This window comes from Elgaria multicarinata, chromosome 1, assembly GCF_023053635.1.
Source record: "Elgaria multicarinata webbii isolate HBS135686 ecotype San Diego chromosome 1, rElgMul1.1.pri, whole genome shotgun sequence".
Classification (NCBI taxonomy): Eukaryota; Metazoa; Chordata; class Lepidosauria; order Squamata; family Anguidae; genus Elgaria; species Elgaria multicarinata.
This window is the reverse complement of record NC_086171.1, coordinates 13542523-13567411: the sequence shown is the minus strand read 5'-3', so window position 1 is coordinate 13567411 and position 24889 is coordinate 13542523. Positions and strand designations below refer to the sequence as shown.

Genomic DNA, 24889 nt, shown 5'->3' with positions numbered 1-24889 from the left:
TGGCTAAGACTGATGGATACCGGAGTCCAACAATTTCTGGAGGAGGGGCCCTGGTTCCTCAGCCTTATCCTAAAAAGACATCCTTTTCTCGAAGACATTTCTTTGAGAAAACAAAGGTTCAGAATAGGACAGCATAGATATTGCAAGGCCAGTAGCCATGCTGGCTTGTGATGACTGGAGTTGTAGTCCAACACATCTGGAGGGCACCAGGTTGGGGAACGCTGGCCTACAAGCAAGGAAAGCACCTGTTTTCATGCCTAGCTATTGGGTGTAGAATAAAAGATCCCTTCCACTCTCTGGGCATGGACAGACGAGGAGGGTGGAGGGTGACGATCTCACCATTTTATGATCTCAAGATCTTAGCCCTCGTCTACATGTGGTGCGCGACATCGTGACCGCCATTTTGGATTTATTTTTTTTAAAGGAAAAGGAACACTTGAGTGAAATTTTAAGTTTGTGCTCCACCCACCCCATCCCCGATGGGCAGAGAGCTCCTGAGGAGCTCCGTGCCTGGTTCCCGGCTCCTCATGTTACTTGCGAGGAGTCGGGGAAAAACCACAATGGTGGGCCACGCGTTCTGCGGTCCCGGGATCATCCCGAGGCCGCGGAAAAATCAAAATTAATGGGTAGGGCGATATCCCGGGAAAGGGAGGAATCATCCCTTCCTGCTCACAATCTCCAGGATATTGCCCTGTCTAGCCATGCCCCCTATAAAAAGGGGTTGGAAGACTGCCTATTTTCTCCCTCTGTTTCCACTGCTGAAGGACCCTGTCCAAATGGAGACATTTCTAAGTGAACCACTTGATTTTATATTTTCAAAAATGGAGGATCGAAATGGTGCCTCGCTTCCTCTCAGCAACCCCGGGGGCAGCTCTGATAACTGCAGGGGAAACCTGAAACTGTCACATCACCTGCTAGAGCCTTGTTTCAATGTCTGCAGACGCTTCCATTCCTTCTCCATTCCATCTTAAGTTTCTGGTCATGCAGATGCTTTCCCCCCGCCCTCTTCCTCTCCCCTCCCTGCCCCCAAACCTGTTTTCCGTAACGTCTTGCCTGGTGGAAAGATCTGCGTATCTTGAAAACCTGCACATTTGGGCAGTTGGCCTAATAAAGGATTTTGGAACCTTTGCTGGAAGGGGGGCATCGCTCAGAGAAGATGCTTCACAGGTCCCAAACGCTTCCGTCTTAAAAGGATCTTCAGTAACAAGGCTGTGAAGATGTCTGCCAAAGGTCTTGCAGAACTGCTGTGCAGAGCAGTCATCACGGACAATGTTAGGCTGGATGAAATGATGGTTTTGATCTGCTTTAAGGCAGCTTCCTTAGGTCAGAAGCTGCTGCTGCTGCTTTGGTGTGAACCCATAGTATGAGAAGTAGCATCCGCCTCTCCCCACAAATGACACCATGCTGCCCGCTATTTTGTGCAACGTGATTTGGATATTCTAGGACGACATGATCCAAACGCAGTAGCAACTTACACCTTTTCCCTGAGCAGTAGGAAGTTCAGGGGGACTATTACTGGGTATGTTTCCTTTAGAGGGCAGCAGTGCCGGCTAAAGGTTTGTTGGGGGGGGGGGTTTCGCTGTGCGGGCCCACATCTCTCTCGCTGCTGTCGTCGCTGTCCATTTACTAACCTCTCTGTTTGGGCCAATCCACATGAAGAGGGAGAGGGCAAGGTGAGGAGAGACTGCTGGTCCTTCTTGTTGCTGCTCACTGGCGTAGAGGAAGCATGTGAACAAGCAGGAACAGCAAGGAGGAGGAAAAGGAGCAGCAGGGCCAGGGGAGCCTAAGGGTTGGTAGTGGGCCCCCATGCCATGGAGGGGATATCAGCTGGTACCCAGCAGTTCCAACTCTTGGTGCCGGCAGTGGACACCTACAGCATCTTTATAGTAACCAGCTTATGTACAAAAGCACAAGCACTTCAAGCATTAGGGAGGTGCAGAAGCAAACACGCAGGTTCATAGTGCTGATCCTGAAAGCAACCTCAGCATCCTGGGTGTTGTCTTCATGGCACGGGTTTGGCACCGCCTCCCTCCTAAATCCCACCCTTTCCCTCTCCTGGAGCGGTGTCGGGTAATACTGACGCCATGGAGGGAGCATGGGGTGTCTGGGTGGCCATGTGGGTCCTGGAGCCATCCCCATCCAGTTCCTGGTGGAGGGCGACCAGTCGCTGGTCACCTTCCACCAAGCTCTGCCCCCAGGTTGACCCTGGATTGGCCCCAGAGTGATGTTACACAATGGAAGTGCCGCATTGCTCCCTTTGAAAAAGTTCCCAACTTTTTCAATGCGCAGCATCGCGGGGGAGCCACATAGTGGCTGCAAACCTGTGCCTGCATCATCTAACCAACGGGGCTCAGAGCCACAGCCACCGCAGGGCTTTCCCCGCATGTAAACAGCCCCCTGGAGTCCAAAATCCAAGCCAAACCCTAAGCTCTGCTTTCAGTTCTTGCACAGCAACTCTGCTGGGGAAACCGGTTTTGCTGTGTACCCTAGGGGTTGCCAGTAATGGTAGAATGATAAAAGAAATATGTCTACACACCATGTGTAAAAATGACTGTGTGGGGGGTGGGGAACTATAACTTTTCTCAAGCCTCTGCAAAGTAAGGTTCCAGAAACATCTTCCGATGAAGACCGACCCAGACCTAATATTCAATCACATGTCATTTGTCTCTTCATTTTTTAAATTTTATTTACAAAATGAAGCTGTTGAGGCCGTAGACTGAATTGGGGAGTTTCTTAACACGTTCTGCTAAAAAAAAGCTGTGCTCCACTCGAGACTGCTTTTTTGCCCCAAGTATCTTTCCCTGGTGGATCAGAAAAGGAGGATGAGAGGCAGTGGTTTTTTTTTGTTTGTTTGTTTTGTTTTTTGAGGGAAATGCCGCTGACCCCATCCTGGTCTTCCACTTTAGTTTGCAGCCTCTTCACCCTTACGTTATTAAACCAAACCAAACCAAAATCATGTACAACTAACATGTGTCTAAGCACCTTCCTTGATAAGGAAGGCCTCAATTCTGTTCACGCTTACTTAGGAGTAAAACCCATTAGACTCAGTGGAAGCTGCCTCTGTGTAAGCAGGCCATGGATCTGGTTGTAAAAACTTTTCAAATGCCCCAAAATGTAAAATAAAAATGACAATATTGGGCAAATTAGCACAGCATTAAAACAAAGCTTTTCAGGCGCAGGTTAATTCTGAAATAAAAATAATGGTTCATGCTCTTCTTTTTGTTTCTAGGATGTATGACAACTTTAAAACGGGAACATTTGTGCTCTACAGAAGTACTTCCCGCGATTTTGAAGTCCACGTGCGCCAGTGGGATTGTGGAAGCCTTTATTACCCAGCATCGTGTAATTGTGGTTTTGTTGCCAAAGAAGAGGCTGATATAATAGCGTTTGACATGTGCAGCGGCCAGCTCCGTGACTCGCAGCCACACTTATCTGTAAAGAGCAGAGACCCCGCAGACAGCAATGTCAGGATCACTGAATCATACTTGGGAAGAAAAGTCACGGTGTGTTACCAGTTTTATATCTGCTGCAAAGCTATTTAGCTCAGGAGGGTTTTTTCATTCGCTTTTGCACATGCATGGGCTGCAGTCAGTCAAAGGAATAAACTAGGGTTTATCCTTACGTGAATAAGCCTAGACAATCCTGGGGCTCACGGGCTCCATCCTCCCCTCTCCTCCTCCCACAAGCTCCAAATAAAATGCTTTCGCTTCCATTTTTAGCTAATCACAGTTTAGCATTATATCTGAACCCGGACGAACTGCACTTCATCTTAACTCTGTTTTATTGAAACAAGCCAACCATAGTTTATAAAGCTAGCTTGTTTCAATAAAATCTAGTTAAGAAATAACACAGTTTAGGTTGTAACACTAAAATGCAATTAATTAAAAATGGAAGCAAAAGCTTCTGATCTCCTTGTGGTTATGGCGGAAGAGGGGGAGAACAGAAGCCCCAGGCTTGTTCACAGAACGATAAATCATAGTTGCGTCCAAATAGAACTGATGGTATCTTCTTTATTACCTTTTGACACAAAAAAAGACTTCCCCCTTTACCATTTTACAATACGAAAGATGCTTCAATTCGCACTGCTTAAAGCAACAGGAACTCGGGTCAAGGTAATGCCGCTCTGCACCAGCTCATTTTGGCTCACAATAGAAGGGGGGCCCTGTGCAATCTGTATTTCATTACATTGCCTGTCACTGATTTCCCTCCGCCATTTCCTTTTATTTGCTCTGCAACTTAGGATCTCATTAGAGAGGCACTAACCCCCTCCAATTAGTTTAAATATAATGTTCCTGTTGGCAGCCATTATCCTGCTGCGGTTCCTTCGTTATCTGAGTCTTTTTGTAAACGCTCATAGCGCACCCATCAGCCGTTCTCAATCGACACTTCGCCATTCCTTTGGACACTTTTCCTGAGCTTGGATAATTCTGGGGGCTTCGCAGATTCAAATTAGATGTTACCTTAAACGCATCATTTCCTCCCATGTGGTTTTTAACCCTTTAAAATAGCCATGGGGAAAGCGGGGGGGGGGAATCTAGCGGGCGACTGCAGTACAGGGACTGAGGGCACAATAGAGTTAAAACCCTTTTCTGACAACCCTGACCACTTTACCCCTTTAGGGGACATAGGAAGCTGCCTTTCCAACAGAGATCAGGCCTGCACCTACGTTACTTTGTTTTCAGCGTTGCTGAAGACTTCGGAACGTAGGAAGTTGCTATATACCGAGTCAGACCATTGGCCCATCAATCCCAGTATTGTCTACACTGACTGGCTGCAGCTCTCCAAGGTGTCAGGTTGGGATTTTTCCAGCCCTACCTGAAGCTGCTGTTAAGAGTTGAACCTGGGACCTTCTGCATTGCAAAGCTTGTGCTCTACCACTGAGCTACGGCCCCTTCTCCTTCCCCCAGGTGCTGTTGCAGAAAATTTAATTTTGGGGGACAAATAGCCATTTCAGAAAAATGGCTTTGTGGAAAAGGATTAGCTACCTCCTCTCCTTGCGCCTCCACTCACAGCAATTACCTCGAGAAGGCAGCAGTCAGTAGCAAATTGTTAAAGAAGGTAGATTTCCTAAGACACTACATCTTTAAAACACAATACTATAATTAAAGACAGGAAACGAGGGAGGGGGGATAAATGGGATGGGGGACCAAGCATTAATTCATGCCATCTCCAAAACAGTCCAGAAATAGGGACTGTATTCATAAAAAGTCTTCCTATTGTCCTTTTGACACCATTTTGTTTTTAGATCTCGTTTTCTTCTGGAGCTTTTGTTCGAGCTGACGTGAGCGAATGGGGAATGAGTCTAACTCTCAGAGCTCCCAGTTCAGATTATAAACACACACTGGGACTTTGTGGAACCTTTGATGGCGTTGCAGAGAATGATTACCATGATGCGGATGGAACTGAAATCACTGGAGGAACTGATGCTTACCTGACTTTTATTAGTAAATGGAGGTAATAATAACTTTGTCAGTCCTGGCAAGGTTGTCTTTTTTTAATCATATATTATTACTAATGGAAAAGGATGGGTTGAATGCTGTGGGCAGTGTGTTGGATTTGGATAGCAGTTCTCCATTTTCAGCACAGTCTTTTATGTGTCTACCTTTAAGTTGCACTGAGTTCATTGATTAGGGCCTGAAAGTGTGTATAGTAAAGTTCACCAGGTACCTTTGGACAAGTCATGACTCGAAACCTAACTTTCCTAATACAAATGCACCTTCTGAGAAAAAAGCAAAATAACAATTGTAAAACTGTTTAGAAACTATTAATAATCATCATGCATTTTCAGTTTAATATTAATATTTAATCCTTCAGATTTTGAAATATTGCACAAAAAAACCCCAACAACACCCATAACCTACTTCCTTCCACTGAAAGTGAATTATGAGAATAGTAATTACAGGAGATGTAATATCCAGTCCCTCGATAAAAAAAAAAGCTACTAAAAATACACTGCACAAGCTAACACATCTATACATTTTCAGTTGTCATAGTGAATGTATGTTGTTTTGAAGCTTAAAATCGCTGATCTTTTTACTTTATTTCCAAAATTTTATTTATTTTTATTTTATTTATTACATTTCTATACCGCCCAATAGCCGGAGCTCTCTGGGCGGTTCACAAAAATTAAGACAGTGTAGGCTTTTTACGGTCCAGAGTTGTATATGTCGCTATGATTTATATGCAAAAAACAAATGCATCTCTGTAATATAACATTTGGAAAGAAAGACTGTTCAAAAAAGTGGTATATGAACATGAAAGAAAGCTAGTGTGGACAAAGCCATAGACCTGGTTTGGATGTCACGACTACCCAGTTTTTTAAAAATATAAATCTTGGGTAGTTGTGAACGAACGGGAGCAAGTGAGTGTGCTTGCTCCTAGCTGCCAGTTGCTCCTGCTGAGCTAAGCAAACTGACTCTGGATTGGTTAGCATGATATCTGAACATGGAACTCTGGGGCCAGATCTACACCAAGCAGGATATTGCACTATAAAAGCACTATGAAAGCAGCATATATGAGGCAGGAGCCACACTACTGCTTTATAGCGGTATTGAAGTGCACTGACAACTGTTGGGGCCCATTTACACATACCATATACCGCTTTCATACTGCTATATCCTGCTTGGTGTGGCTCCTGCCACTTATATACCACTATCATAGTGGTATATCCTGCTTGGTGTAAATCTGACCTGGGTTGTTGGGAGAGAGACAACCCAGAGTTGAAACTCATGGTTGGTACTTGATTACAACTCTGGGTTGTCTCTCCCCCAACAACCCAGAATTCCGGGTTCAAACATTGTGCTAAACAACCCAGGGATTTATGGGGCATCCTGTGTTGTTTAGCTCTGCCTGGCTACAGCAAGAGCAACAGGGCAGCAAGAAATAGCATGCTTACTGTACTTGCTCCCAGTTGTTTCACAACAACCAAGGGGTTAAAAAAACAACAGGGTTGTGGTGACATCCGAACTCGGTCAGTGTGGACAAAGTGTTGGATATAGATCTCCGTTTAGGCACAAAGATGTGTGGATGGCCTTCAGCCAGTAATGAGCCTAGCCCTACCTACGTAAGAAAATAAAATTGGCTGAGCCCATGTATACCAACCTGAACTATCTGGAGGATGGGCATGATAGAAATGCTGTATTATTATTTTTACCCACAACAGTTCCTGTAGCCAAAGATATAAGTCACCTTTTGGTTTTAAAAAGTGCCTGGAAGTGGGAAATGGCTACAGCAACAGCACTGCTAAACTCCTGAGCAGTTCTCCCCTCCCCTGCTCTGTGTGTGGATATTGTTTTCTTGGATATAGGCCACCTTTACGTTTTCCCTGTTATTTTACTTTGCCAGGATTTTGCCAGGAGAGAGCCTCTTCGACAAAACACCAACTCCTTCACGTTCAGCCAAGAAAACTCGTTTCTGTAGTTGCAGTCCTGGTGACACGGGAGCGGATCAGCAGACAAATCAAGTGAACTCTGCTTCTGAGGCAGGATTTGCTTTGTCTTGCAAAAGAAGCGAACGGAATGCTTGGCTCCCTTCCTTCATCCCAGGGCTGGATGTTACCGCTGAGTATATTAGCCCGGTTGATCATATCAGGGGCTTGAGGAAGCGTGCGACACGACTCAGAAAGGCTTCCTCTGCTCTCCCCTCCAGAGAGGGACACTCTCTTAATCAAACAGCTCTTCACACCGCATCCCCGGCAGGCCTCGCTATCTTCCCAAACTCAAAGGCAGGCAGTACAAGAGATAAAGAAGCACTTGGGAGCTTGGGAGCCTACAGCTACGCTGACATGTACGGCAGTCAGCGGGGCTACAGAAGACGCTCCGTCAGGAAGCGCAGGAAGCGCCAGCATTATTATGAGTACCTTTCTGTATTTCCATCCCAGAGTCTGAGCCAAACGGATCTGGATGGATTTAGCTATTTCTTCCCAGAAGATCATACGGCGGACATGCACCAAGAGCCCCTGGCCTCGTGGCCTACTCCTTCTGGCCTCACTGAATCAGATGCGTTGGATTTTTGTCAAGAGGCTGTGGCTAATTCCAGCATAGGTAGAGCTTGTAGGGCTCTCCTTGGCCAACGGGTAGAGGACGCCCTGCGCATGTGCGTCCAGGATCTACAGCTGAAGGACCATCTCGGCTGGGCCAAGGCAGGTTTACCCCTGCTGGAAAATGAATGTGAAAAGAGACTTTTGGAAGAGGTTTCTTACAACACCAAAGGAAAAGAGGAACTAATCGAGGGCTGGCTCTTAGTGCTGAAGTGCCCCAACCTCTGCAGCGGGAGAGGTCGTTGCGTCGAATGGGGCTGTGCTTGTTTTCAAGGCTTCAGCTCTTACGACTGCAGTATGGCATCCGGTGAGTTGAGCGGCACAGTTATTTGTGTGGTTCTCTCTCTGCTGCTTTTGTCAAAGGTGAACCCCCGTGGGCCTTCTCATGGTCCAACTTCGACGGTGTAATCCAAAACAGTGAGTTTTGCTCTCTGTTTGGCATCTGTCCTGTTCTCTCAAGGTAACCCGTGTAAGTTCAGTGTATGCCAGATTTAACCACTGCTCACCATATCTCTAGCCTCAACTACCAGCCCAGTACAATTTCACATGCTGGCCTCCATGTGGAAGGCCCACTGGTGCCTCCATTCCATATTACTGAATATCCTTAGGGTCAAACTTTGTATTACATTAATTGCATAGCATGTAGCTGAAGATACTTTGTCTCTCTGTCTGTAGAGTAAGTTCACACAGCCCTGATTTGGATTGGGACCACCATGTTCTAGTAGGGGGGATTAAATCTTTCTTCCATCCCCCACCCAATACCCTCTAGGGGGTGAAAAAAGAGGGGAAGCCTCCATTGACATCAATGTAGGCTTCTAATCTTTTTTCAGTCCCTGCGTGGGAGTGGGGTCAGGTACAAAATGATGGGGGGGGGAACGTTTTATTCCTCCTCTCCCTGTGTATGATGGTCCCAGTCTGAATGAGCATTGTGCACATTTGCTCTAGAGTAAAAACATTATCCTCTGCTACATACCATGCAATGAACAAGGTGTATAGTTTGACCCTTAACTCTTAAATGAAAGAGTTGGCTCTAATACAAAACAGCGTAAGTAGAACAAAGTTCTGGTTTAAAAATCAATTCCATCAATGAGGGGACAACAGAATGAAAGATGCCTTGACAATCTGGGAAACACAGATGGAATGGATTTAACAAAATCTGTTCACCCTGCCTGGAGATGCCTGAGACTGAACCTGGGACCCCTGACAGACAAAGCAAGAACCCTGCCACTGAGCTATGGCTTTTTCTACAATTCTGTTCAGTAAACAGATTAACATGATAGAATCTGCTAAAGCTAACTTTAGTCACTATGTGAAAAAGTAATGGATCATCACATAATAAAGCAACTCATATGATGTACCAAAGTGAACTATTCATACCTGATGCAGCCTAGCGTAGCCTGGTGATATTCTGGAAGTCACCAGATCTGCTGATGGATTTAGATATGCCCCAGACCTGAGTCAAAAAACCAGGTTACAGTGATAGCATAACATGGTTACCTGAAGCCTCCCTTAAAAGTGTGAACGACAGGAGACTTTGAAAGAGTCTCCATGTAAATGAGTATTACTGTATTTTCTGGCGTATAAGACTACTTTTTAACCCAGGAAAATCTTCTCAAAAGTTGGGGGTCGTCTTATATGCCCAGTATAAGATGACTTTTTAACCCAGAAAGATCTTATCAAAAGTTGGGGGTCGTCTTATACGCCCAGTCGTCTTATACGCCGGAAAATACGGTACACGTATATTTTAGGTTAGTTCTTAGAAACAGCCTATGTGGAGAAGGAGAGAATGGAGCCTCACATGATTGCATCTTTCTCCATACAAAAGAATTCCCCGAATAAACAAAAGTAGTGTGCAAGTGTTCTAGGGTAGAACCGTTCTCTCTGACATCCAGTTTTATTTGTTCAGGGAATATTTTTATATGAAATAATATTCGGTCTTGTTAGACCATCTGCAACTGAAAGTCCAGAAACAAGTTTAGCTCCTGAGCCACTGTGAAAGCTGGACTTTGATGGAATATAGTATGTCAAATTATCTGGAGCAAATTCTTCTAAGAAGCTTTTAACTTAAAATATATTGACATTAATTTGTTCCTTTGCCCAGATTTTGTATCTGCAGTGCCCTATTCCCCCCCCCCCCCCACAATATTTCTGCGAGCTCTCTTTCTGGCTATCTACAAAGCCTTTTTTATACTGTTTGTGTGAAGGGACCATTTGTTGATTCAGTGTTTCATGTTCTTTTTTTTATTATTTCAAAGATCAGGTTCCAGAAATTATACAGTTGGATAATGGAGGATTATGTGATGTCCGACAGTATGACTGCACAACTGTCAGAGCTTTTGGCCATGGATTCAAGGAGTCATCAAGCCTCAGATGTGAAATTAACAAGTTGCAGGTGGCTTATTTTAAATAGTAAAACTAACTCTGAATCTTTTCCCGTTTTTAGGCTTCAGAAATCACTCTAAGCCACATTGTCTCCATGTTGTCTCCATGCTGTTCCCTCCATTCCCTTAGCAGACAGAGGACACTGTAGGATCAATATAGGGTAGTTATAGCCTGCAAGGTGGAAGGATGTGAAAAAAAGCCCATTCAGTGTGCTGCTTTTTCTTTTTGTACTTTGTACTTTTCGCCCTGTGCTGAGGTGACAATTTGGAAAGTCCCACACAAATGAGAGGAGATGAAACCAGGGCCAGCCCTACCATTAGGCAGAGTGAAGTGGCCGCCTCAGGAAGCAAGTATGGTAGAGGCAGCAGTGAAATGTGGGACAGAGGTGGGGGTGTTACACAGCCTGCCCTGCACCCCCTTGAAGTAAGCTTCAACTATCACTGTGGTCAGCTTTTGTATGTGGAATGGTAAGTGGAAGGGCATTTAATTCTTTCCCTCGGGCAGTGCAATGTTTTGGGGCAGCTGTGGACATAGTTCTACCCAGGAAAGGTTATGCTTAGCTGATTTTCTGATCCAAATCCCACCAGACTTCCAGGATCAATTCTAGAATCCATAGGAATTTTAGGCTCTCAAGTTGAACTTGGACTGGACACTAAACCTTGCCATGCAGAGATGGAGGATCCCAATACGGTGAATGGGTAGATGATGTCACCAGTGCATGGCAGTGCCATGCTGTGTGATGGAGGTTTCGATACGTGAGCCTTAGCCTTGCTGGGTCTAGGCATAACATGACCACCAATAGGCCTCACTTACATAATCCACTGCAACCCATATGATGCATTTGAAGCATCTGCACATGTGTGATGAAGCCTGTCGCAACCAGGTGATATCTGGAAACTCAGCAAACCCACTGATAGATTCCGATATGTCCCAGTTCTGATTCTCAGTGGACTCCAGAAATATTCAGAGTTTAGTTGGACCTGCATCTTCCTACCGTAACTTCAATGTAGGGTGAAGGGCTGTAAGGTGTAAATTTGTTCCTCCCTATCACGAACAATGTAGCATAGCACCGTTTGAGACCCTATGTGGTATGAACTCACTCCAGACCGTGCTCCAGCTGCAACTGCAGGAATGCAAACACAATAGCTCAGTTGTAGTTGGTTGCACAGCTGCTCCTTAACACAGTGCCGATTGTACGAGTAGGCTGGATATCTCTCCATGCAGCTGAAGTTAGGCTGACCCACATATTTGTACCTGTGGTGGGATACAGAATATGCAAGGACACATTTCACGCAATATTCAGCATTAACCATTCAATATCAATACTGCAAGTAAAAACTATAGGGGGACTTTTGTTGGGATGGAAGCAATTACTTAAGCTGGAGTTTAGCCAAAACACTGGATTAATTGCCCAGTACTGGAAATCCTGAGCTAATCAAGCTGAAACTAGTGTGTGTCCTCTGAATTTGATCAAGAGATATAATATGACATGTTTTTTTTTCTATTTTTAATAAATTCCTTTTCCACATCAGTCCATCAGAAAACGTTTTCCTTTTCCATTGAATCCTTTTTTTCTCTCCACTAGTTCTGGCGGATGCTGAGCTGAGGTTATTTTGGCAGGCTATATTACAATGCATGCTATGGTTTTTCTCTTGAGCACAACATGGATCCCCCCATCTGCAAGTCAGTCTGAAATGAGAAAGTCAACAGCACATTTACACTCCATTAAGTTAAAAGCCCACCCGATCAAACTCCTAGTGAGACCATTATTAGGAGTTCACTTATCACAGTTTGAACTGTCTCACTCCTCACTCATTGCCAGAGTTTTTGTTTTATTTTGTTATAAAAGCAGCACCCTTGATCCCTGGCTCCCACGCTTTTTGTTGAGCAGACAAAAATTGCAGGTAGCCCTGTGGACCCATCTGCTCTGAATAACTACTAGTTTTTATATCATTTCAAAAGGAGAACGAAAGAGCAGGAGAGAAAAGTGTTCTCAGAATGTATTCAGGCCTGACATGTTTTGAGAACAAAATTCTGTTTTTCAGTGGCAATTGTCAACTGCAAGTTTGATTCAGTAAATGGGAGAACCAAGGAGCTCACCTTTGCAGGTTGATGATTACTTCTGAAGAAGGAGATTTGGGGCTCATCTACACCAGCAGGATATTCCACTATGAAAGCGGTATATAAAAGGCAGGTGCCACACTACTGCGTTATAGCGGTATTGAAGTGCACTGCAGGATCTATGCTACTGCTTTGTAGTGGAGCTGAAGTGCACTGACAAGTGTTGGGGCCCATGACACATCTACACCAAGCAGGATATAACACTATGAAAGCGGTATAAAAGCAATATATGGTATGTGTCAATGGGATGAGCTCTGGTGCTGTGTACGAATGAGCAATGAACGTTTTATTATTTCACAATGTAAAAAGGTCAATGTTTCGGATTCAAAAGAATCCTTCTTCAGGAGCTGTAGTGAACAAGAAGGGAGGGGGTTCGGGTAGCAAACTGCAATCCTGCAAAGGCAGTTCGCTTAATTAGAAAGCCTCAGCGTTTGTTAAAACGTCCTGCTATCAGAACTGAAGATCTTTTCCTCTGAGTTATATGAGCAAGCACTTCAATACCACTATAAAGCAGTAGTCTGACTCCTGCCTTTTACATACCGCTTTCATACTGCTTTCATAGTGCAATATCCTCATTGGTGTAGATGAGCCCTTTGTTTCTGAAACATGATGGGCCTGAATACATTTTGGCATATCTGAGAACAATTTCTTTCTTCCTTCATGCTCATTGGTTTTATTTAGTGCCTTTCCCTTTTGGTTTCGTGCTGACATATGGGGAAAAGCCATTGCTCCTTTGGCAAACTTGGCTTCTTTTTGTTCACTTATAGCATAGTCTAACCTAATTAAGGCTACTATCCTATGCATATATTTTTTCTGGGAGGAAGCCCCATTGAACACAGCAGGGCCTATTTCTGAGTAAATAATGTACAGAATTGTGCTGCACAACTGCGTAACACCTCAACTCCATTTTACAAAGAGCAAACTGGGCTTTTTCCCACTGTGTCCATCCAACAATATCTTAAGAGTTCTGGGGATCTCGAAGGCTTTCTCAGTATTTTCTGACATTTTAGATGGCCCTAATGAAGCTATTGTGCTTTAGTTGATCCTGTTTATTTGATCAGGGACCCTCTTGAAAAAGAAGTAGAAGTGCCTCAGTTGTGTTGCTTTAAGCAGCCCATAAATGGTCCAACCACCTGGCTATAAATAGATAATTGGGAGAGTATAAAAGAGGAACATGAGGATTCTGCAGTTGATGGTTTTGGATAGAATCTGCTGCTCTGGTTTGGCACTCAGAAATAATTTCAGGAGATGCTCTTTAACCAGTAGGCAACAAAACAAATGCTAAGGCCATAGCTAGATGGGATGAAATCCTGGGACAATCCCCGGGATCTTGCCCTACCCTTTAGGCCCAGTTTTTCCATGGTGAGCCTGAGACCGCGGAACGTGTGGTGGGTGCTGCAGTTTATTCCGGCTCCTCACGGTTCCTGGCAAGGAGCCGGGACCCAGGCCCATCGGGGGGAGCAGAGAAAAGTAATTTTTTTGCACATCTTCTCTGTCTTAAAAACAAAGCAAAATGGTGGGTGCAATGTCCTCTCCTTCTGAGGCCATCGCACACCGCCTGTAAACACAGGGGGGAACTTGCGATAAATACATCGCAAGATCTTCACCCCTCCATCACGCAGTAACAGGTAGGTCGAAGACTTCCCTTCTTCTAAGGCCTAAGATTTCCCTTCTTCTTTATAACTAGATGTGAAGTCCTGGATATAGCCATGGACATCATTGTGATATCCATGGCTAAAGACAAATGAACAACTACTGCTACTGCTACTACTACTGTGTTGACTTCTTGTTTATGGTTTAACTAAATCAAGCTTTTTGGTCCTTTAATTCAGTACAGTGATAACAAATGGGTGCTTGGGGAATCCATATTCATCCATGCTGCCTTCCACAATACCAGGACTGTCGATTGCCAACTTCCCACTGAAGGCCACCAATCTGATGCTATGAATCAGCTGGATGACCAACCCACTGCTAGGTGGCAAATCAAGGTAACCTCTAAAGAATTACCTAATATAGTAATCGAGAGGTTATTCGTGGTTTAATTTAACAAATTGCTTTTATTTATTTATTTTTACATTTATATCCTGCCTTTCCTCCATGGAGCCCAAGGCAGAATACCCATAATCCTCCTCCTCTCCATTATATCCTCACTTCAGTCCCGTGGGGTAGGCTGGGCTTAGAATCTGTGATTGGCCCAAAGTCACCCAGTGAGCTTCATGGCCCAGTGGAGACTAGAACCCGGATCTCCCAACTCCCAGTCTAACATTCTAGCCACTACACCATATTGGCTTACCCCACCTTTTCGAGAACTGAACCAGAGAGGTGCACTGGGGGAAAAATTCAGTGGGCTACAAAATCATTTTAAAGCATAAAAATGCACAACGTGAAAAAAATGCACACCATACAATAGAAAACAAACCATTTTTGCCATGTTTATAATAGATACTTAAAAGCTCTACTGAAAGACTCCCATCTGAACTGTAGGTCCCTTTTGAAAGGGGCCAGCACAGTAAAGACACTGCTTTGTGCTCTACTGCAATTACTATTCTACTCTTTGCAAAGGGGTTAAGTGATGGTACGTGGAGTGGGGCATTACTTGACAAAGAACATAGTTGGTGAGCAGGTTCATGTGAAAGAAAGTGCTGAAGCTTAGTGGTAGAACACAAACATCACATGCCGAAGGTCCCAGATTCGCTCCCTGTATGCTCCAGTTAGGATGCTGGAGAGCTACTGTCAAGTAGATAGTACTGGGCTGGATAGAGCTGCCCATGCATTGAGGTCATCCTGGGAAGCTCTCCTCCAGGACCTCCCGCCATCTATGGTAAGATGGGTACCAATCGGAGAGAGAGGCTTCGCAGCGGTGGCACCTGGCTTGGGGAACTCCTTTCAATTATCCTTTCAATGCCATGCAAAGACATCTTTATTTCCCCAGGCTTTTTAGTGTATTTAATGTATTTCTCTCTTTTTTTAACATGCTGTGTTTTGCCTGGTTTTTGTAAACTGCCTTGGAACTTCCACTAAAGGGCAGTACAGAAGTGATTTAAATAAAAATTAATAATGTTCCATAATCCTGTTTAGTATGCTTGGATAACTCTCGAAACTATTGCTATATGTCTAAACAGATTTCTAATGATGGGTTCACTTATAGCAACCCTAAGACTGTGACTTTATTTGACGGAGCTTGTCAGATATGTGATCCACAATCAGATGGATTATGCATGTTAAAGGCAAGTATTTCCTTTTTATTTTCCTTTGATCTTTACAACCCTGTGGGTGCTAGAAAATAAATCTATTAGAGAAATAAATTTTAGTCCATTAATCATATACATCTGGACAATCTATTATTATTATTATTATTATTATTATTATTATTATTATTATTATTATTATTATTATTATTATTATCCTGCCTTTTTGCCAATACTGGGGCTCAAGGCAGCTTTACAAAATTAAAACGTATACAATGAAAACATATAAATAGAAATATTTAAGAGTTAAAAAGTTAATTAGTCAATAGAATCTGCAACAATTTGTATAACGACTTCCAGAGGGGTATCTATAAAGTCTGTTACTTCTACAGATTTTACTGCAGTCTTGTGGCACTTTAAAACTGTGTTAGGGCACACATTTTTGTGGACTAGAGTCAACTTCATCAGATGGATATGACTAAAACAATAAATTTGCATGTGACAAATGCTTCTTCTAAGATGGCTGTCTGCAGTTTTTACAGAAGTACATGCATTAAAAATAATCAACTTTTTTTTAAAAAAACACATATTTCCCAATTCATTAAGGCATGTTTTTTATTTGATCAAACGTTTTTAATTAGTTCATCTAGCTGATTAACCGACCATCCAGTATAGCTCTAACATAGTGCATCCTGGTCCTACTTCCTAATTTATAAAAAAATGTAGTCTGCGTATAGAATATTTACTGCATTTTATCCCAAGCCCTGGTTATCCAAACATAATTCTTCCTTCTCTACTGTTCGAATCCTGGACTTACCAGTGACTCAAGAAGGTTTGGGAAACTGAACCTTCAGGGCTCACAGGGAGAAAGCAGGTAGTATATCTATTAGCCGTAAAGTCTTATTGCTTATTTTGCTGCTTCTCCTGTGGGGAAGTTGGCTGAGCTTGTACTAGAAATAACTCCCAGTTGTGTTGGTTTTTCCCAAGACGAAAAGGGCTCTTTTCCAGCCCCTTGCAGCCTGCCTCCCAAGATAACCCAAACTCCTTTCAGTCTGAGTTAGCGCAGCCTTGGCGCTCGGGCTTCTTCAGACCTAGAAATGATGTCACTTCCATGTTTACACTTCTGAGTCACTCATCTCCAGAGCAGCACTGGGGGTAGCATCAGTACAGGATTTTATGGAAGTCAATAAACTAACTGTGAAACTACACACTGCATAACATCAGTAAGCTGTCTCGGGTATACAGTATTTCTTTTAAAAAGAAGATACTTTTCTGAGTGAAGTAAGTAGCTTGTCCTTGGCTGAAAAATTGTATTGTATTAGCATGCAGCGGTTCTAAAGACTGATGATGCTGATGATAATTCTTGCACAAACTCAGCCAACCTCTCCACAGGAGCAGCAGCAAAATTAATAATAACAGCAGCGTAATCCTATGCATATTTACTCAGAGGTAAGTCCCACTGTGCTCAGTGAGAATTACTTCCAGGGAAATGTAAGTAGGATTGCAGCATACATTCACAATCTGCAACAGAGCAGCATACATCATGCATTTTAGTGATATGGTTCAAAATCCGCCCAGAAATTCATATGGTAATAGTGGAACTTTTGCATGTGCAAAAACTTGAATGACAAACACTGAAGTTGCAGCAGAGCACTCTGAGCCATATTGTGTGCAGTGTACAAAGGATTTCCTGACTCCCCAATTGAATGAGAGTCATTTGTACAAGAGCCATATGTTGGTTTATTGCTGAATTTGTTCATTTTGGTGACACGTGCATGGGGGGTGTTTCTGGAGATTGTGCCACTTGCAAATTGTGAATTCCCTCTGAAACGTACAAAATTTAGACATGGAAAAACGAATGAGTAGCTATGGCATATAAATACGTCTAAAAATGTCTGCAATCTTAATGAATGTTGTTGTTTCTGCGAAGGAGAAGACGTGCAGCATAGATGGACTTTGTTATGATGAAGGTGACACAAATCCAGCCAGCTCCTGCTTGCTCTGCAGGCCTGAAATATCTAAGTTAACTTGGTCAATTGCTGAAAGTAAGTTTTAATTAGTCCTGAAGGTCACCTGCTCTAATACTCAAACCTAACAAATTATGAGAATGCACACATCACGAGTACTTTCCATGTATACATAGACATTTGCAATGCAAGTACCATAAACTGTGAAGGAACAAAATCTCTCCAGAGAGTTGGGGACATACAGAAAGCATATATCTGGTAGCCACCAATTCCCACCACTGGTCTAAGCAAGTCTTGTTTTGCTGCTTGCTTAGTTGCTCCACGGATTGCTGAGTGTTTGGAGCAACACATCTCCCCTTTACACTTTATGGATTGTTAACCTGCTCGTGGGACATGAGGAAAAACTTCAGGTGAAATTCACCATCTAGCCGTTGATTTTCTTGCATTGCATCATTTGCAGTAAAATCCAACAAAGGTCCTACCTCAAGTAGACCCATTAAAAAGTTTCCACCACTAACTGAAGTCCCATTTGTTTCAATGAGTCAACTCTAAGTAGGACTTACATTGGCTTTTACCCCTTGTTTGTAATTGTGTGTGCAAGGATGATGAATGGTCATCATGTGTTCCTTATTTCATGATGGACTTGTGCCATTTTCCTCTGCGATGTTTGTACCTAGGATGAGGATATTTATTGAATGGCTAGCGCACATTACCTATTTCATTGGGTTGTGTATAGGGTGACCATATGAAAAGGAAGACAGGGCTCCAGTATCTTTAACAGTTGTATAGAAAAGGGAATTTCAGCAGGGGTCATTTGTATATATGGGGAACCTGGTGAAATTCCCTCTTCATCACAACAGTTAAAGCTGCAGGAGCTATACTAGAGTGACCAGATTTAAAAGAGAGCAGGGCACCTGCAGCTTTAACTGTTGTGATGAAGAGGGAATTTCACCAGGTTCCCCATATATGCAAATGACATCTGCTGAAATTCCCTTTTCAATACAACTGTTAAAGATACAGGAGCCCTGTCCTCCTTTTCATATGGTCACCCTAGTTGTGTAGAACAGCAGCATTTTTGGCAGCCTTCCCTGACCTAGTGCCCTCCAGATGTTTTGGACTTTAATTCCCATCAGCCCCAGCCAGCATAGCCAATTATGGGAATTGAAGTTTAGCTACTCCAGCTTCTCCACCCCTGGGCTATGTGATTTGATCATGCTCAGTAAGGCCTCAATAAATCCCCTTGCTTAGCTGCTTGTTTAGGACTGCTAAAACAGGAGTTTTCGAACACACTCGGGTATGCCTGAGACAGGAGTTTTCGAATACTTGGCAGGCCACCACACATTGATACGGCTATAGCTGCATTTGGCTTGATCACAAGTTGTGCATCAACCTGGGTGTTCTGTGGATGCTGTGCCAAGCTGAGCAACGGCTTTGAGGCCCAACTTCACAGGCGTGCAGCATTACGATTTACACCATGCATCCTTAAAGCAAAAACATTAGGAAAAATCTGTAACTGATACAGAGATTGTTGGGAACAATTTGACCGAAACTGTTTAACGTGATTGGGAGGAAGGCGGGGTGGAATCATCTTAAAACTCTTTTAACATTCAGCCTACCATGAAATATGTATCTTTTTTCTAAAGGCACATTGTTGTTGATGATTACAGCAGTGGAATTTTTGCTTAATGGGTTTTATCCCTTTGCTAGAGAAATGCCTGTCTGCATGATGGGGTGGGGGGTGGGAGGCGTAGCTTAGCAGTAGAGCATCTGCTTTGCTTGCAGAAGTTCCCAGGTTCGATCCCTGGCGTCTCCAGATAGGGCAGGAAAAGTTCCTGCCTGAAACAGTGAGAAGCTGCTGCCAGTCTGTGTCGACAATACTGGGCTAGATGGACCAATGGTCTGATTCAGTATAAGGCAGCTTCCTGGGTTCCTAAGCAGAGAGCAGGAACTCCACATCCCCAAATGAAGTCCCTTTCAGCAGAGGCTGGGCTGCGTACGGCCAAGATTGTAGCTCCGGTCTTGCATCTCGCCCAACTACTAGTACACTGCCTGGTGTAAAGTAGCTGGATGGGATAAAGCAAAGGACCATACATAGTTGGAATGGGTCCCTAAGAGTGGCTATCCACCTGTCTGGGGAAGGTTATGGGTGTGAGAAGGGAGCAGCTGAATAATTCTCTAAATTGCAGTCATTTTTCATATTTCTCACACTGCAACATTTTGTTTCAGACAACCAGCCCCCTGTGTTTCAAAACATGCAAGAAAGGCTGCAGGCGTTTTACGGGAAGAATTTTGTGTATCAGTTCACAGCAACAGACCCAGAAGGCTCTGCTGTCGCGTTCTCGTTGAATTCTGGGGCCCCAGGTGGCAGCCTTTCTCCTGCTGGACTCCTGATATGGAAGGTTGTGTCAGAAAACTCTCAGAAATTTGCCTTTTCTGTGACGGATGAGTGCAGCGCTGAAACCAAAGTCGTAATAGAGGTAATAACTATTGTGGTCAAACACCCAACACAAATTGCTATAATTCAGCAATAAAGCCCAATAACAAATGGAGTTTCTAGTTCATGAGTAATAACCTGCTGCACATTGGGTATGTTTTGTAGGTCAACGTGAAAACATGTGACTGTTTAAATGGTGGAACTTGTGTGACAGATACTAATTTCCCCCCTGGAAGTGGGAAATACCTGTGCGTCTGCCTGCCAGGATTTGAAGGTGACCTTTGCCAAGTGAACACCCAATGACTGTGTGTCCAGCCCCTGTGGTCTTGGCAGATGTTTTGATGGAATAAATAGCTTCCACTGTGAATGTACACCTGGGCTGCAGGGTGAATTGTCACTTACTCTGAATTTACACAGCATTAATTAAATTACATGCATGATTTCAGGATTCAGTTACTGTGACATTTGTTTAAGCAGAACAAATATTTTCTATGCTTTGCTTATGGAGTTATAACTTCATGTACGGGTATCCAAGCCCATTAAAACCTGTGAGCAAGAGGGCAGCATTTGGCTTTAAGCTTGTGGGGGTTAAGAAATAAGAATGCAGTGCAATCCTATCCATGAGCATGTCTAGACCTGCCGATATCCCGGGGATCGCCCCGGGATCATCCCTGGGCGTCCACATGACGCACAAGGGATCCCAGGAGCAGGGAGGGATGATCCCTCCCTTTCCCTGGGATATTGGCATACCCTTTAATCCTGACTTTTCCCGCAGTCTTGGGCTCGTCCCAGGACCGCGGGATGTGTGGCCGGGCATCCCGTTTTTCTCCCGGCTCCTTGTGAGTAACTGCGTGGAGCCAGGAACCGAGGATGGGGCACAGAGCTCTTCAGGAGCTCCATGCCCATCAGGAGTGGGAGGGGGGATCTGGGTCTTTTTTAAAAAAATAAAATAAAAAACTCACCTTTTTCGTAGGAGTGTTCCTGCGCTCTTTTTCAATTAAAAACAAAAACAAAATGGCGGTCACGACATCCTCTTCCTCCCGGGATGTCACACGCCACATGTAGACTGAGGGGGAGGATCTCGCGATCATCATATTGTGAGATCATCCCCCTCCACCCCCTCATTTAGCCATGCCCCATGTCTACTCAGAAGTGAGTCCCACTGAATTTAATGGGGTTTGCTCCCTGCTAAGCATAAAGCATTTCAGTTTTAAATGTGTGATGCCATAGAAAAACTAGGGTTGCTATCTGCCAAAGGTCAGACAAGGCTTACATTATTTTCAGTTTAATAAAGATATTTGTGGCATTTCTTTTATTGAGCCGCTCGTATGAAAGGGGGGTGGAAGCCTTGAAAGGCCTTTGGTGTGCATAAATATCTTTATTTCTGTTTAGGTAGACATTGCCAAGATGATACTGATGAATGCAAATCCATGCCATGCTTCCCTGGAGTGATTTGCTTCAATACTATTGATTCCTATCATTGTGGCCCATGTCCAGAAGGCCTGTATGGAGATGGGAAAATATGCGATGGTAAAAGTTATACTTTTTTACTTATAAGAGTGTAATCTCTTTGGATTTTACTCAAAGTACTAATGTTTGGGTTGTTGCACTAGGCATGCCCTAGTCATTCAATATGTCTCATGCAGCCTTTTGGATGCCAATAAATTACATAATATGGTTCCGTCCGGGCAATCCTGCCTAGTAATACTGCCCCTGAAATAGGCCTTTATAGGAATCTCATTCCTGGTAAGAAGTCCCACCAGTATGAGAAAAAAGGCATGGTTTGGAATGAGAGAAATGTAGGTAAGCACCATAAGCATGTAGGCTTAAGTCTGCAGGTGCCATTTTTCAAAATGGCACCCAGTCATCCTCCAACAGCCCATCCCATGAATTATGGCACCTACATTTATACAATTCATTTAAATTTATAGGTTTGTGGGTATAACAAAACCCATGTTAAACATTTTCTAAGTATGAAACTTGAAAAAGTATGCAATAAGACAGCCTTCCGCAACCTGCTGCTGTCCAGATATTTTTGACTTCAGCTCCCATCAGACAAAGCCAATATGGCAAACAGTCAGGAACCCTGGGAATTTCAGTCCAAAATATCTGGAGGGCACCAAGTTGGGGAACACTACAGTAAGATATTGAAATAAACCTGAAACAGAGGTACTTCAATCTGATTACATAGTATCTTCAACAAGTCGTTGTCAGTTTTGCGGTACACTGTATGAAATGAAAAAATATGTGCTTCTAAAAACACTAGCAAACATGAAATTATGTGATGGATACTGTCCTTTGCTTTCCAGGGTATAACTGTGTAAGTTTATCCTCTCTTGGATCCCTGGATTGTTATCTTTTTTGGGCCCAAAGAGCTACATAGTGGAGAAGGGAGGATTCTGAGCAGATTCTAAGGGGAAACTCTTAAGATTGAAAAGAGGAAGGAAAGGAGTGATCCTATGTCCCCTAAACAGCATCTGGGAGAACATAAAGAGTTTTTTTTCCATTTTCTGGCTCCGAGCTCATAGATCGCTTTCTGAGCTGGGAGCCAGGAATCTGCACTTCCTGCCCACTCCCCCTCGCAGCCAGCGCGGAGTGAACGGCTGTAAACTGAGAGCAGTAAACTAAGCACAGAGAGGGGAATAGTGGGCAGTCCTGGGGCAGAGAGGGGAGGAGATCATGGAAGCTGGTTTAGACAGCTTCCTCAGGACTGTGCCGCCTCTCCTCCTCCCGCTCCGAAGCCCCCAGCTAGATAGCCAAAATCAACCATCTAGACAAAAAAGCAGGGTGAACAGAGCACGGAGGAGAGGTTTCCCTCTGTCTGCCCCATATTGAATACTCTATGGCCCTGAGTTTAGGGGTTACGAGTACCCCAGGCGCAACCCATAGGATTGCTCCCGAACAGACTGAATCTTCTGGAAGATAATCCAAAGAGCCATCCAAAGAGGGCATAGTACAACTCCTGTAATATTGCTTTATAGAAATTCCATTCAATTTCACCAGTATGAGGTAGAAGACATACATCTCTTCAGGGACAAAAAGGATGGTTCCCTGGAACTCCAATAGGGGCTACACTTACTGGATTACACCTTTGAAAGCGCCCTGCGGAACCACTGTTTTAATTCCATTTCCAGTTGGTTGCAGGAGAACACTGCCTCAGCAGCAACATGGAGCCCTAAAGAGAGAAAGTGAAGTTGCTCCTGGGCAAATTGGATGTCTGAAAACCCACTGCCCTCTCTCCCTCTCTCAACAATCCTGGTCCTGGCTCTCAGCAATAGTTTGACTGGGAGGTGGGGGAGGGAAGTGATGCTTCCTAAAAGAAGGAAATAAAATAACATTGAGAAATGGTTGTGTGCCTATGATGGCTTTTCCCTTAGGAGCAACTGCCAATTATGTATTTGTTTGTGTAATCTGTAGCCAACAGTTGGAAAAAGGCATGGTGACTGCCCAACATTTTTTTTAAAAAAAATCCTAACGACTTTTTTGTAACTCTACAGCTGGCCTTTCAATAAGTTATCCTTTGTTTTCTAACCATTTGACTGGAAGTTCTTTTATTTATGTTTTAGTTGAAGTAAAATCAACAAGCAAGGCTTTGTCTCATCCATTGACTCCAGAAACTGCATATAGCCAAAAAGAAGACCACCATGAAAGAACTAGAGTGAAAGTGGGCGGAAGTCTTGGTATTGATCTAGGATACAGAAATGCTGGTGCCCATACTGGCAAGTAAAGATCTCAGGTTTATGCTGTTCATGTATTCTTTTTTTTTAATGGAAGACAGAGAAAATTGAGTTGTTGTTGTTGGGAACTCAAGACAGTGTCTTCTGTGTAGCGACTCCCTTGTCAGGTTAGTTAGGTTCCCTCCCTTTGGCTTTTAAATTGCTTTTGTTATTGGCCTTTGAATGGTGGGTAAATCTACTATTTTGTCAAATGTTTAGTGATTAATACCGCTCTTTGATTTTAGAGGGTTCCCCTGTTTTATGCATTTTGTATGCATTTTGACAGTTTTGTTGGAGGTCTTCTTGCTCTTTAAAATTGTTGTGTTGTTTTTATGTAAATTATCTCAACTACCCATTGAATGGAGGGGCAGAAGAAGAAGAAGAAGAAGAAGCTGCTTCTGATTTTTGACCTTCAAATCTAATTCCAATGTGTTTGTGCAGATACTCCATTTCCATACCATAGCAAAGTACTTTATAACAAATCAGACCATTGGTCCACCTAGCTCAGTAACGTCTACACGGACTAGCAGAAGCTGTCCAGAGTTTCAGACGGTGCTCATTCCCAGCTGTACCTGGAAATGAAAGGGATTGAACATGGACCTTCCCGCATGCAAACCATATGCTCTACCAGTGAGCTATGGCACCTTCTGCCTTTGTGTCTCTTCCCATGTTGCTTCTATTGGCTTTCCGTTCATATTCTATCAAGCCACCACCCTCTCTCCTTCAAAACCTCTTTAAACCCATCCCTTTCTTCATAAGCATAGACATTCTTGAAAAAGTAGGTCTGTCTCTGGTTGATCCTGTCCATTTTAGTCAATTAATTGATCAAGGGCCTAAGCCTGCACATGTTCAGACTGAAAAAAGTCCTACAACTCCCATCATGCCCCAGCCAGTATATATCTTCTACATTGGCGGGGGTTTAGACTCAGTGACTTTTGAGATCTCTTCCAACACTGTTTCTGTCATTCAAGATGGGCAAAAAAAACCAGAAAATGATGAGGACTTCTGTAGCATTTCACATTTGTGCACATTATTGATGATAA

At 43.6% G+C, this 24889-nt stretch overlaps 1 protein-coding gene and 1 long non-coding RNA gene across 2 annotated transcripts in view; one reads left to right on the top strand and one right to left on the bottom strand.

The window, feature by feature from the left end:
- The window catches only part of LOC134396937 (uncharacterized), a 212491-nt gene that overhangs the window by 140357 nt on the left and 47245 nt on the right, over window positions 1-24889 (bottom strand). The window lies entirely within an intron of this gene.
- VWDE (von Willebrand factor D and EGF domains) overlaps window positions 1-24889 on the top strand; it is a 60241-nt gene that overhangs the window by 22526 nt on the left and 12826 nt on the right. The window contains exons 10-21 of the mRNA XM_063147539.1: window positions 3230-3503; window positions 5246-5454; window positions 7345-8345; window positions 10294-10430; window positions 14374-14529; window positions 15664-15768; window positions 17660-17774; window positions 19923-20173; window positions 20296-20404; window positions 21523-21660; window positions 23697-23853; window positions 24629-24639. Coding sequence (XP_063003609.1) covers window positions 3230-3503; window positions 5246-5454; window positions 7345-8345; window positions 10294-10430; window positions 14374-14529; window positions 15664-15768; window positions 17660-17774; window positions 19923-20173; window positions 20296-20404; window positions 21523-21660; window positions 23697-23853; window positions 24629-24639 — 2663 coding nt within the window. The remainder of the gene's footprint in view (window positions 1-3229; window positions 3504-5245; window positions 5455-7344; window positions 8346-10293; window positions 10431-14373; window positions 14530-15663; window positions 15769-17659; window positions 17775-19922; window positions 20174-20295; window positions 20405-21522; window positions 21661-23696; window positions 23854-24628; window positions 24640-24889) is intronic.